The sequence below is a fragment of the Symphodus melops genome (genome assembly GCF_947650265.1).
Source record: "Symphodus melops genome assembly, chromosome: 6".
Classification (NCBI taxonomy): Eukaryota; Metazoa; Chordata; class Actinopteri; order Labriformes; family Labridae; genus Symphodus; species Symphodus melops.
Genome location: NC_136696.1, coordinates 2,077,980 through 2,091,907, shown reverse-complemented (window position 1 = coordinate 2,091,907; position 13,928 = coordinate 2,077,980). Strand labels below are relative to the sequence as shown.

The 13,928-nt window shown below is 50.5% G+C and overlaps 1 protein-coding gene across 1 annotated transcript in view; it reads left to right on the top strand.

The window, feature by feature from the left end:
- Positions 1–13,206, top strand: part of cecr2 (CECR2 histone acetyl-lysine reader) — a 20,218-nt gene extending 7,012 nt beyond the window's left edge. Inside the window, exons 3-15 of the mRNA XM_079346773.1 lie at positions 1–83; positions 4,098–4,190; positions 4,299–4,449; positions 5,709–5,838; positions 5,926–5,963; positions 6,045–6,136; positions 6,795–6,921; positions 7,853–8,232; positions 8,373–8,531; positions 8,765–9,643; positions 10,654–12,461; positions 12,586–12,648; positions 12,954–13,206. Of these exons, the coding sequence (XP_079202899.1) occupies positions 1–83; positions 4,098–4,190; positions 4,299–4,449; positions 5,709–5,838; positions 5,926–5,963; positions 6,045–6,136; positions 6,795–6,921; positions 7,853–8,232; positions 8,373–8,531; positions 8,765–9,643; positions 10,654–12,461; positions 12,586–12,637 (3,992 nt within the window). The 3' untranslated portion in view covers positions 12,638–12,648; positions 12,954–13,206. The remainder of the gene's footprint in view (positions 84–4,097; positions 4,191–4,298; positions 4,450–5,708; positions 5,839–5,925; positions 5,964–6,044; positions 6,137–6,794; positions 6,922–7,852; positions 8,233–8,372; positions 8,532–8,764; positions 9,644–10,653; positions 12,462–12,585; positions 12,649–12,953) is intronic.
- Positions 13,207–13,928: the final 722 nt, after the last annotated feature.

Below are 13,928 nucleotides of genomic sequence, written 5' to 3'. Positions count from 1 at the left end.
AAACCTCCCCTCAGGACCGCCACCTTTTCCGCGTCATCAGCCAGAACTTCCTGCCTGAGATCAGCAGCATGATCGAGCACAAGGTCAGACACCGAAAATCCTGTGTGAATGTGTGTGTGAGTCCTGACTGTCTGCAGTGAGGGAGAAGCTGGAGTCCTGCTGGCTGTGTTGTTGTCAGAGCTGTGTTTACATGGCTCCTCCCCTTCAGTATAAAAGCTGTTTGAGTCAAGAAGAAGAAGAACATACTCACTGATTATTAGGATGAAGAGTTTTTACATCATTCTGTCATTGTGAAGAGCTACGAGCTAATTAAGGAGCGCTAACATTAGCATGCTAACAACAATGCAGGTGATTACAGCTCGAGCAGAGGACGAGTGTGTCGGCTGCACGTAACTCCTCGAGTGTAGAGGGGGAGGAGGCGTGTCTCTGGAGGAGAGCGGAGGCTTCAGTACGGAGGAGGCGTGGCCTAACAGCAGCTTGTTTTGGTGCCATGCTAGTGCTCAAAGGCGACATCCTTTCTTTAATGATCTGTCGTATCAAAAGGTAGAGAAGCTTTAAATGAACTTCAAATCTTTGGTCATATTTTAAAGGCTGACAAGAGAAACGTCAGTTTTTTTCTCACTGTGAATCTGAACGGACCAAAGCTGCTTCTTCTTTCTCTGAAGTCCTTTTTGGATCCGGAGTGAAAACAGCTCCAGTCTGAGGGGACAGCACTCTGAGGCATTAGAACAAACTGGTTTGTCGGGGCAGGTAAACCTTTGCTCTCCAGTTTCAGGACAGCTGAGGTGAAGGGAAAGCCGGTCTGTGCTTGTCCATTTAATCTTCAAATGACATTTGCCTCAGGCCTCCCTGACTTCAGAGAACTACTGTATGTTCCTCCTGCTCGTTTGGTTAACCGAGGGAGAGAAAGTTCTGCCACCGGCTGCTCTGCGGTTCCTCGGGTCAAGCCAATTTGTCTGTCCAATCTTTCCTGGAATGTGTCTTAAATACCTCAAGAGAAGATTACAGACGTGCTGTTTTCCTTTTCCACAGCGAGAATCAGTCAAAGCAAACCCGACGCAATACGCACCCACTGATGCTTGATGCGTTTAGTTCATCTGACCTCCCTTATTAAAAATCGTATTGAGCACTTTCCTGATCCCGTAACACAAAACCAGCTCAGACTGCTGCCTGTCAGTCTTTCATCAACGAGAAGGAAAAGAGCGTCTGGACCGTCGCTTATCACGGGCGCTCACTGGATTAATGACTCAGCTGTGACCGGTTTATCTCCTAAACGAATAAAGGCACAAAAGTCCCATACTTACCTGGAAACTTAAAGGTCACATGATCTCCTCTTCTTCAGGTGAAATCAGTGTCCTCGCTCCTCTTCAACATGTGTGTGAAGTGTGTTGTTGTAAATCCACTCTGATCCTGTATTTGATCATGTCTATAAACCCCTCTATTTCAGCCCTGCTCAGAACAGGCTGTTTCTGTGTCTGTCGCTTTAAATATGTAAATGAGCTGTGTCTGACCACGCCCCCTCTCTGGAAGGGCTCGGGTGTACTCGCTGCTTTCTGGCTCCATGTCCTATTGTTTACGGTGAGAAAGCAGACTCAGAGGGCAGAACAAACACCTAACTGTGGGAGTGTCACCCACCTGGGGGAGGGGCTACTGCCCTTTGTGATGTCATGAAGGGAACATCTCCAAACGGCCTGTTTGAGCACACATTTTCTGAAGAGTGGAGCAGGCAGAAGACAGAGAGGACGGACTTTTCTTCTCATTGGGGGGTTTGTAGACAGACTAGAGACACGTTAGAGGAACATGGAGGACGTGTATGTTCATCACATGTGACCTTTAATGGCGGCGTGTTATTGGTGCAGGCTGATGAGTGGAGAATGTTGGAGATTGTCTGCAATGACTTGATTTCTTGAACGATGACTCTGTAGCCTGTAAAACAGACGAAGCAGGAGCATAAATATTTCTGTTAAGATTTCCTCTGTCACGTGGTCTCCATTAATTAGTTGGCTCAAGAAGCAGAATCAATTAAAGTCAAATACAACACACACAGACATGCACAGTTTATTAATTAAATGAAAATAACTTCACACAGCAGGAGATCTATAGTCTCCATTATGTTCATAATTACTATTAATGTTTATTAATTGATGATTTTCAAGCTGTGGTCATAATGAATCATGTCCATGCTTGACGTGCACATATCTGTCCCGGTGTGTGTGTGCACACTAACGTGTCAAACGCAGAGTGTGTGTGCAGCCTCTTGAGTGCGTCCCCCTCGTGTGTCTCGGGCTGCTGTCGCCCGCCCTTTCACGGGCCGCTGACAGCAGGCGGGGCGCTCACCTTGAGGCAGGAAGAAGCCTCTCGAGTTGACAGCTCTGCTGGGCTGCAGGATTCTGTCGACCTCTCCAAGTGGTGACACCAGAGGCGCTCTGTATTCTGCATGTTGGATGGAGAGGGGGGGGGGGGGGGGGGATTGTGCACCCTGAGGATAAACCAGCGCTGCAGACGTAGAGCCGGGCACCATAGATCAGATCATGAACATCAGTCTCTGCTTCTCCTTCTTCACCACACATTCCTTCTCGCGTTGCCAGTCTCTCAAATTTCCTGATGATTCTAGTAAAAGAAAAACAATCTGGATTTTGAAACCATGGCAACAAATTCAACGTTGCCAGTATAATTTTGCAGTTTAAAAAGCTCTTCCTCTTACCTCTTTTTTTTTTAAAGCTTCTGTAAGGGAGACACTTTTTGTGTTTCAGGTGTCATTTTTCATTTAAGAAAGGAAATATGAACGTGCACTTTTTAACACAGCTTTTCTATTCAGTGTAGAAGTACACATCAGGCTTAAAGGAGCAGTCTGTAGCTCTGACCCCTAGTGTTTAAAATGAGTACTGCAGTCTAAACGCTAAACATCACAGAGAGCCATCTCCCCCCCTCCTCCTGCTTCTATCGCCTACCTTCTCTGGTCCAAACAAATCCACATTATTTATATGTTATTGAATAGTTTGTGTTAACTCGTTTCTTACGTTACTCTGGATCATTAAAATAACAAAGATCGACACTCTTTCTAGTTTTCATCCTCTGCTGCTCCCACACAGACGCTTGAACACTTGATACGGCGTCCTCTGAAGGTTGTTTTTTATGGACGTCCACGCTGTCCTTTACTCACATCAGGCTTCCCTGATGAACTCTGACATGAGCTGCAGATGCCTCTCCCTGATATAGACGGACCTGTGAGGGATCTGCTCACAGCAATCTGTTGTTTCCCTTCTCTTCCCGGGCGCTTTATCTGGATCCCCGACGTTTCCCTCATGTGGATTAAAGTGTTGACGGCACGTTGTTTATGTTCACGCTGAAGAAGTCTGGTGTCACATCATTAACTGGACAACAAACCTTTCCCCCTCCATGTTTTCTCTCGCGGAGCGTATCATAATGTTTGATGAGTGAAATCATGGAGACACACGCAGGCTGTGATTTACTCGTCTTCTCCCTCCTGTGAGCTTAGCTGTAAACTCTGTGAATTCGTGCAGCGGCAGAAGAGAGAGAGAGAGAGGTCGTCTTGGGGGAGGGGAGAGCAGAGCTGGTGACCTCTCACCGCTCCTCCACAGCTCCCCAGGGCCCGTCACTGTGTCGGCCCGTGTGTGGTCATCCGTCTCTCTGTCTTGAAGACTCAATCAATTATCCTGTTTCAGATTGTTGTTCTGCAGCAGTGCTGTAAATAATCTCCGTCCTCTTTGTACTTTCATATTGATACAGCAGCAGCTCCACACACACACACACACACACACACACACACACGCCTGCTCTGCTTCTGTATGATGATCCCACCCGGCCCCCTGTAGCGCCTCAGGACTCGGCACCAGCGCAGAGACGACCTGGTCCCACCATCACGTCTCTGTTACGTCCACTGAAGGAGGCGACGAGGTCACAGGAGCAGCTTTCACATCGTGCAGCAGAAATATGACGGCTCGTTAGTCGTCGTCCTTTTCTTCAACAGGCAGATCGACCAATCTGATGCAGAGAGAGGAATCAAACACACGTTTGTGTTCTCCTGCTGTTTGTTTGGGAGATGATGTCTGATCACGTTTCTTATTTCATTTCAGGAACGGGAGCAGAAACAGAAATTACTGGACCCGACTCCCGTCCGCACATCTCAACGATTCTCAATAAAATACAACAACCCAGAGGAGGACGGGGTGAGTGTCTTCATTGCGCTGGTGCACCAGTTATCCCAGTTATCCCACATCATGTTGACCTTCTGTGAGCGCGGAGTCGACTGATGATGTAATGTGTGCGTATCTCAGGACGACCTGAACGCCGTCGGGGACGAAGAGAAGAAGAAAGACGAAGATCTGGACCGGCAGGTCCTGCTGGCCGAGCAGCGCCGCGAAGAGGAAAGACTTCTGCAGGAGGAACTGCAGAGAGAGAAGATGGAGAAGATCAAAGCGGTGGAGGGTAAGATGGATGGACAGGTTGTTTTTCTTTGTCAGATTTGAGTCGGTACATTGTTGTAAACGTACAGAAGGAGAAGAAGATATAAACTGAAGGGTCCTCGCTGATCCTGAAATAGTCTCAGGGCGTTTTCACATTAGGTCCCCCCCCCCAGCTGGTCTGCCTTCACATCAGTGCACACAGTCCCATCCAGCAGGGGGCAGTATGCACGTAGCTCGATGGCGACCACTCATGGGCGGAGTCCGTCCTGCTTACTGTGGATGAGTTTGTGATTAAAGCGAGAGCAGCAGATCGGAGAGGAGTACACCTCTCCCACGGTCCCAACTCCAGCACACATGAATCCTTCACCAGACCAACTCTTCAAGCACACTGGTCTTATTCTCGTTGGTCAGTTAGCATCATATGATCTATTATTAGCTTACACACCACGAGCCATCATCGTAAAAGGTGAGGAAATCACCATGAAATATAACGGATGGACGGTGGAGGCAACGAGTATGAGGAGATGCACAAAAAGCTTTTAAACTGGGGACGATGGGAATCCTGGAAAAGCTCTGACAACGTTGTTTATTTATTCTCTTTTAGGGTCTAAAAAAACAAACAGAAAAAACGAGCGTGCGATTTATCCTGAAATTTCAAAAGGTGTTACATCATCCTACTCTCTCATTGCAAACCCCTCACAGCAGGGAGACGGCTTTCATACCCTCTTTACAGATCTTGGGGCACGATGATCCCACACACGTCCCCATCGCTGCGGTTCGGCTCTGCGTTGTGATTTATGTGCAGCACAGAGATCCTGTGAGAGGGCCTTTAATCACAGGATCACTCCTCTTTCACTCCCTGCCTCTGATGTCACCTGTCACGGGTTAATGAACTGCTGATTGTGCTTCAGTGGAGGAGCCTCATTAATGTATTATAGATGAACAGCAGGACCCGGGCTGCTCTCTGTGTGGATTGCATATGAAAAATCCTCCCTCAAACCTCTTTAATCCACACGGCAGGGGGTTGGCAGGCCTCTCATGTCAAAAGATAAAGCACTGATACTCTCTGCTCTTTTGATCATCTGGGCCTGCGGAAAGATGGCTGACGAATCTCTCTCCTTCTTCTTCTTCGTGTCTGAGCTTCTGTCTCCAAAGACTCAGACCCGGTCTTTTTTTATTGACTCTTCTGACGGCTGCGACAGTAAACGTGGGCACTTAAAGTGGACTCCACCTGCAGCCTGAGCGGGGTTCTTCTAACTGCTCGTTGTGTTCGTCCTTCAGAGCGAGCGAAGAGAAGGAAGATGCGAGAAGAGAAAGCCTGGCTCCTGTCTCAAGGAAAGGATCTTCCCCCTGAGCTCCTGAACCTGGAGCCCTCCTCTCCCGTGCACAGAACGCGCCGGAAAAAAGAATTGTAAGATGTTTTTTTCACACTTTGACTTCACGTCAACTTCAAACGAGACGACGTCCAGCGTTTTAACATTTGTGTTTGACTTTACAGCTACGAGATCGACGACGACTACACGGCTCTTTACAAAGGTACGCTGACCGAGCTCGGAGGTGCTGCTTCCACTAAACCCTGACCCGCTGATGTCTTACACACTCGTGTTTGTTTTGCAGTGCTTGAGGCCTTGAAATCCCATAAAGACGCTTGGCCTTTCCTGGAGCCTGTGGACGACTCGTACGCCCCCAATTACCACGAGCTCATCAAGGTATCAAACACGGGCGACATTTGCTGCCACGTAATCAGAGGTGCATGACTGTGAACAAGCCAAGTCCTCTGAAATATATCAGATTTACACACACACACACACGCTGGAAGGTTCATTCAGTGCGCACACACACGCGAGCTCACCATCAGGAGTGTGAGGTGCACGACCTCTCGCTCTCTCAGGACTTTAAAATACTCATTAATTCATTTATATTCCTGTTATGTTCTTTTGGTGACACAAACCTCAGCGTGTCGGCAATCAAAAGTCGAACCTGCCGTGAGACGCGTCACTCTGCGGGAAATATCACTGATAAATGCCTTTTGATAATTAACTGATTTTAAAACGCTAAAACGTTTCACCATGGCGACGAGGAAGACGGGCGAGAGGAAGAATGAAATGAGATGGTTGTTGGATGAGTCTTAACTTCTCCAGGAGTCAAGAAGCTGCAGCGAGTGAGGCGTTAAGAGTTTTTAATGTTTAACAGTCGGACTAACTCAGAGTCAGTGTTTTATTACAAAGAACTGTTTGGTCAGTTTTTGTTCTTCAAAGACAGGAAGTCTGAATCATCTGTGCATCTCTACATGTCGACTGTTTAAAGTAACCTACATAATCAGACGCATCACCACGTTGTGCTAACGCTGACCCTGTGACCCGTCAGACTCCCATGGACCTGTCCACCATCGAGAAGAAGCTCAACGATGGCGACTACATCGCCAAGGAGGAGTTTGTTGCCGACGTGAAGCTCATGTTCGAGAACTGCATCGAGTACAACGGAGAAGACAGCGGTAAATAAACGCACACTAATAAGTGTCCCTCCGCTGTATGATCGGAGGCACATGTATGAATGTTTTGGGGAGAGAGTGGGAGAGAGCAGAAGAAAGGGGGCCGGACTGGGTGCTGTGCAGGGGCCGGGGCCGGGGCAGCCTTGACAGTGATTAATGAGGAGTGATTGAGCTGTGCTCCAGTGCTCAGGGGGATCCGAGCCCTGCAGTGCCAGAGAAACATTCCTGCCCCTAAGCCCCCTGTCTGGAGCCATCCATCCAACTGAATACTTTCCCCAGGGACCAGGGGGGGGGGGGGAGGAGTGAGGGGGCCCAGGGTGGAGCAGGGATGGGAGGAGGAGGAGGAAGGGGTTAACCTTCGCCCTTTGACCTGGTCAGTGCTGCGCTCAGAACACAGCAGCAAGTGTGTGTGTGTCGGTGTGCACGGCCGCCATGTTGGTGTGTAGGAGCGGCTTTGACTCAATCAGCCCGACGCTCCTGCAGTCAACTCGGAGACACTGATACCACATGACGTGTTATTCTAACGCTCGCACGTGTCACAAAGTACTACTTCTTATCTTCAGTCAGATTTTTAACCTGGATGTGCAGCAAGCAGAAGAGAGAGAGCAGATAGATAGATAGATAGATAGATAGATAGATAGATAGATAGATAGATAGATAGATAGATAGATAGATTATTGATCCCAAGGGAAATTCAAGTTTGCATAAAACATCTCATTCTCAACTTTTTTTGTGCATTTAAGTTTGTAGCTATTAATTAACTCATATTTGGTGCTTAGTATTTTTGTTTCTGTTTGATTCACACTATTGAAGTGTGTGTGTGTGTGTGTGTGTGTGTGTGTGTGTGTGTGTGTGTGACGTGCAGAGTCAGCGCTTGAGGGGAGATGCAGACGGTGTCGTGTGTTTTATTAAATCAGATTCTTTGTGTTCTCAGAGTACACCATCATGGCGGAGTCTCTGGATCGCTGTTTCAGTCGGGCTTTGCTAAAACACTTTCCGTCGGAGGACGGCGACACGGACGAGGAATTCCACATCAGCAGAGAAGACAAGGAGCGCAAGGACAAGAAGCGAAACCGTGGCAGTAAAAGCTCGGGACCCGAGAGTCTGATCAAAGCCACCGAGCTGGTCCAACGGAAGAGGAGCTCCCAGGGGGGCAAAGGCAGCCAGGCGTTAGAGGACGAGGACCTGAAGTCCAGCCGACCAGCGCTGCCCCCTCACTGGGCCGGCCGCCCCCCGCATCACCACAGCATTCCTCCAGGCCGCCAGCACGTCCACGGAGGAGACGTCAGGGGCATGTACCACCCCGGGCAGCAGGTACCCACACCAGGACCAGGACTTTGATTTTCAAACATGCACCCAAATTCATCTTTAGCCCCTCTTTTTATTTTAAACACGTTTTTACTTTCCTGGTGAAAATGCTGACAAAAAACTGTGAACCCTCTCTGATCCTGCAGATCCACGGCCCCCCCGGTCCCCCCGGTCCTCATGGTCCTCATGGTCCTTACATGTATGCCCAAAGGATGGCCATGGATCCCCGCTTTGCTTACCAGGGTCACATGCCCAGACACGGCGAGCCCGGTTTCAACCGCTTGCCTCACGATTTCAACATGCAGGTTTGTAGATTTCATCATCAGGATGAGTACTTACACGACCCACCACACATAGTGGATCTGCTCTCTCTCTGACGCTCTGAGACGTTCACTGTTACTTCTCTTAAATGTAATGAGACATAATTATAAACGATGATGCTTTCTCTGCACGATCCCCGAGACTTAAACAACCGTCAACGTTTTTATTTTAATATTTCGTGAAGATTAAACTCGCTGTTTTTTTTTTTTCTTCTAAGCATCGTATGGCTGTCGGACATCCCATGGGTCCACGCTACCCAATGGGCCTGGACCCAAACCATCAGCATCCCCAGCACCCGCAGCAGCAGCAGCAGCACCCGTACATGGGTCCGACTCATGGCCCGTCCCTGGGTCCACGTCCTGTCGCCCTCCAGTCCGGACCTCCTCCTGAAGCCAGCATGTACCCATCTCACCACCGTCCAGAGGGCCACAACGTGCACGCCATGGGCAACAGATTCCCAGGACCAGAAGGACCTCCTCAGCACAACTACCCGGGCATGAGGCCTCCTGGTATGGGACTATCCAACATGTGGACTGGTATGAATCACCAGGAGAGACCCAATGGGATGCACATGCAAGATCCCAACATGGTGAACCAGCGTAACTTTAGCTACGGAGGCGTTCCCCCTCCAGTGGGACATAAACCGTGGCTGGAAGCTGCCGGATACCCGCACCCTCCTCCTAACGCCCAGTATCAAATCCCTGCAGCGGTCAGCTCCACAGGGCCCACATCCTCTCGCCTCCCTGTCCCCCACCCGGACTCCTCTGGCAGGACAGGCTTGGCCTCCATGTTAGAAAGCCCAGAGATGCTGGCCCTGCAGCAGCTGTCAGCCTCCTCCAGACCCCCTGCCGGCGCCCCTCATCAGCACATGAGCAACTTTCAGCAGCCCGGGCCCCCATCAGGACTTGGCAGCGTCCCAGCTCAGCCCCCTCAGCAGCCTCCCCCTGCCCCTGAGGTTCAGCTGCTGCGTCCTGCTGGAGACAATGGGCCAGACAGGCAGGCTTCTCCACAGACAGAGCAGCAGCCCAAAGGTAGAGCTGACCTTCTCTGCGTTCTGCATGAAGAGACCGAACCTTTCTCTGTCGGTGCCTCCTTATAGACCGTGAAGTGTTTCAATCAGTACGGCCCCCCCACCCTCCTCCTCCTCCTCCCCCTCCTCCGTCACAAGCGCTTTTTCCAATTTGATTTTAATTATTTTTCACAGTAAGTGGTGAATGAATATTCATGAGTTCAGTGAGATGCTGGTGGCTAAAGGGAACAGAAGAGATGTCACGAGCATCATGTTTTACCTTTTATGATCCTGACTACACGTTCGGATAAATAGTAGCGGCGTTACGGATCACTAATCCCACGCTTCGGCTCAGATCGGATCTGGGTTTTTGTTCTTAATTCCGGATCGACAAAAACAAGAAAGAGATTTAAAACTGTTCATCTCCTCAGCCGGACAAAACTCAAACTGAGCAGTTTAACGTCCCTGCAAAATCAAAATGCTTCTCCATGAATCTTAACGTTTCAATCTTTATTCACTAAAGGCTCAAATAACAATAATAATAATAATAATAATAGAAACAGATGAAGCTGAACTCCCTGTTTTTATTTAGAGGGCTTTTAAAATCAGAGAAAAACAAAATGTAAATAATATAAAAACACTACTTTGACTCACGCCGTGTGAATCTTCGGAGACGCTGCTCTTTGAGGAGCAAACTCAGCGATCTTTAAAGTTTCCAGCTTCAGGTCACGTTAGGTGAAGTTTCTGATTGTTGACACCTGCTGCTGCGGAGAGAAGAAGAATCAGCAGCGTTTGAAACAAAGTCACCGCACACGATAAAATCTCACTAATATCACTTTATGACCTGCTTCTGTTTCTGTGAGGTCTTCCTGTTTATACAGCCGGTCTGCATGGCACATCTATTATAACCTCCATCATGTTAGTCCGATTCTCTGCTTGATCTTTTTAAGACTCCTATTTTTAATTCTGTAAAAGTATGACGGAAATCTTCCAACTCTGAACTTTCAACTTGTTTTTTTTTTTTGTGGAGAAATCTTTGGAGCTTCTTCTTCTTCCTCACGCTGACTGTTCTTTCGTTGTCAACAGAATCCGTGAAGACAGCGGTGGCAGACAACGCTTCACAGGAAGCTTCGATCTCGTCGATCCGGAGCCCCACAGGACGAAGCTGTGGGCCACCCGAGGGCACGCGGAGCCCCCCGGACCCTGACTCGTCTGGACCCGGGCTTCCACAGAGTTCAGCAGAGAGCCACGGGCACAACAGAGACGCTCAGACCCGAGAAGTTTGTGCCAATAATGTTTCATCCCACATGAACAGAAGCTCCACTTCCCCCGCCCACCCTGAGCACACACAGTACGGTCCACAGGTAACACACTCGCACGCGCTCGCTCATCACAACGCCCCGTCGCTGCAGACTTCCACTCAGCAGGTCACAGAGAACAAACCTCGGCCGAGCCCCTCTCCTCACGCCGCCCCCCAGCAGATGGGCCCAAACACACAGCAGCACAATCCTCTACCGCCTCCCCAAATCACGTCACCACAGGGTCCCACACAAACCAACGCCGTGCACGGCATGCCTCAGAGCGCCACACGAGGAGCCCAGCCGGGACCCCCTCAGCCCGCCCCTCTCACTTCCTTACCACCCAGTCATCCCGCCCCACTTTTACCCTCCCAGCCGTCCCCCGCAGAGCATGGAGATCAAAGACCCAGTGAGCCTACGAGTAGACCCGACACGGGAGCCACGACCGCTCCCCTTCAGCACGCCGTCATGAAGTCTGGATCTCTGAATGGAGTTTATAAAGAGCCGGCGTTCAGCCCCAATCACCATCAGACCTCGCTGCAGGGCGCCAACTCAGGTCTGCAGGTTCAGAGAGGGATGGCCCCCAATCACGGCGTGCCGCCTCACTCCCAAGGCCAGGCCAACGGAGCCATGGGTCCCTACGGCATGGGGAACCCTCAACACCCCAACTACAGCCAGACCAACATGAGCAGGCCCGCCCCGCCGTCTGCTCGCCACGCTCATCACAGTGACGCCATGAACCCGCTACACAATCCCGCCCACCACCCGAGCTACCAGCAGCAGGGCGGGCCAGCCTACTCCTACCACATGCCAGGCCATCAGCATCCGCAGCCGCACCCCAACATGTTCCCCGCTCACCATTACCAACAGCAGCACTACTACCCACATCCGCCAGCTCAGGCCAACAGCAGAGGGAGCTTTCCTCCCGAGGAGTGGCAGCGCGCTCATTATCAGCCTCACCACACGGTGCCGCCAAACGCCTACGGACCCGCCGCCAGAGGAAATGGTCATTTAAAGGAGAGCAGCGTGTCTCCGCTGGGCTCTGAGGGCTCCAGTGGGGCGTCTTTGATTTCCCCCGGTCCCGTGCCTGAAGTCGGGCTGCACCCGGGCTTCTCGGAGGAGGGGAGGCGTGCGGGTGGAGGAAGCCCAGCAGGGCCGCCTCACGCAGAGGGCTCGGAGCGGTCTGAAAGCCCAAAAGAACTCCTGGACCTCGACAGCCATAACGCTGCCGCCCGCCGCCGAAGCACCCAGCCCCCCCATCACCACCACCCCCCTCCCGCCTCTGCTGCACACATGGTGTCCGGCTTCATGTACGACCCTCGCGCCGTGCACCAAGGTGGCGTTCCTCCGCCTCACATGATGTCTCAAGCTCGAGGAAACGCCAACGGGGCTCCTTACCCGGGCCAGCCGTACCCAGATCAAGGACGATACGCCTCCCAAAGACCACACCCACACCTCATGGAGGCCCTGCAGCGGCCCCAGCAGCTGCCCTACTCCCCGGGTCAGACACGCATGGCCATGTACAGACCGCCGCGGCCTGTGGGACACTTCCAGGGCGTGATGATGCAGCAGAGAGGACTCGCTCCCGAACACTTCCTGCACCCGGGGTACAAATTAAAATCTATAAACGTCTCATGTGATGCTTTTATATCGAAGTTAACGTGGGTTTGAAGTTTCCTCTGAATGTTCTGGAGAATCAGGACTCATCGTTTTGTGTCTCTGTGTTCACAGGCAGCAGATGATGGCTGCTCCAGGCGGCCCGAGCAGTAAACAAGGAGTGTGACCACGAGCAGTGTGAGTGACCTGTGACCACCTTCTGGATGATTCTAACCTGAAACACAGGACTTTATTTTAGTTTGAGAGAGAGAGAGACGTGTGCTCCTCTTTACATGCAGAGATAACAGGAAGAAGCTGCATTCACAATCAGCCGTATCAGACTTCCTGTTTCCTCACCATCTCTACATATAAACTTAAAAATTGTCACGTTGTCCTTTTTTTTTTTTTGTTTCCCCTCAGCATGACCCAGAAACACAGAAGTGATACCTTCTTACTGACACGTTTATTCACGCCATAATAAAGTCGTCTTCTTCTTCTTTCAGGTAATTTATTTAAGGACGAAGCAGATGGCAGAAATGAAGAACAGAAAGTGAAGAGGAGAATCTTGACTCCTCCGACGTCTCTCATGGATTTTCTTACACTGGACAGAAACCTTGTGGCTCCGTTATGGCGTTATCGAACGTCTTATTGAGCTCTGCACGTCTGCGGCCGTGGTCGGCCCCCTTCTCGTGAGCGTTTGAACTTTTGACCGTCCTGCAGAAGAGCAGATTTTTTTTAAACCACGAGGCAAACTGAAGGGGGGACGCGGCCTTCACCAACACCGGACAGCCCTGGCTCCTCTTTGAGCCGGGCGGGACCGTTTCCAGTTTAGACCCATATCTTTAATCTCAGGGGTAGAAAAGGAGGTACTATCCAAGTGGACTCACAGACCCCCCCCCCCTCACGATTGCCTTGGTTTCCTTTTGTGAATGTAGGAGTGAATGTGTGTAAAGGTCCGCTCAGTCTATGCATCTTTCAGCGCTGCCTTCTTTAAGAATGTCTTTAACAGGGAGGGAGCTCGTTTCATCTTCACGTCCCGACGTCGAGTGGCCTTGGATCGTCTTCTCTGAAGTCAAACACACATTTATATAAATATATATATCGTTACCTCTTCTTCCAGGTGAGGGATTTCTACACTTCTCAAACTGTGACTTGTCCGTAAATCGCTGACGGACAAACCCTCCCCGTGTTGTTCGGTCGGCTTCCTCCCAGCTGTGAGGGTCTTTGTTCTTCCCCACGTCCAAACAGATGGTTTCCTCAGGGTGTACAGTTTCTATATACGGGTATTTTTCTGCGTTAAGACGGAGAAGCGTGAGAGACGAGAGGCACATCGCTCGCCGTGTGACTCTTTACGCTAATAAGTCAGCGTGAGAGGGATTCGCTCCGAGGTGTTTCTACATTCCTGACGTCACAATCTACCTCATCCAACCGCTCAGTGGCGTCCGCAGACTCCACGCGTTTGTACGCTCGCTGACATG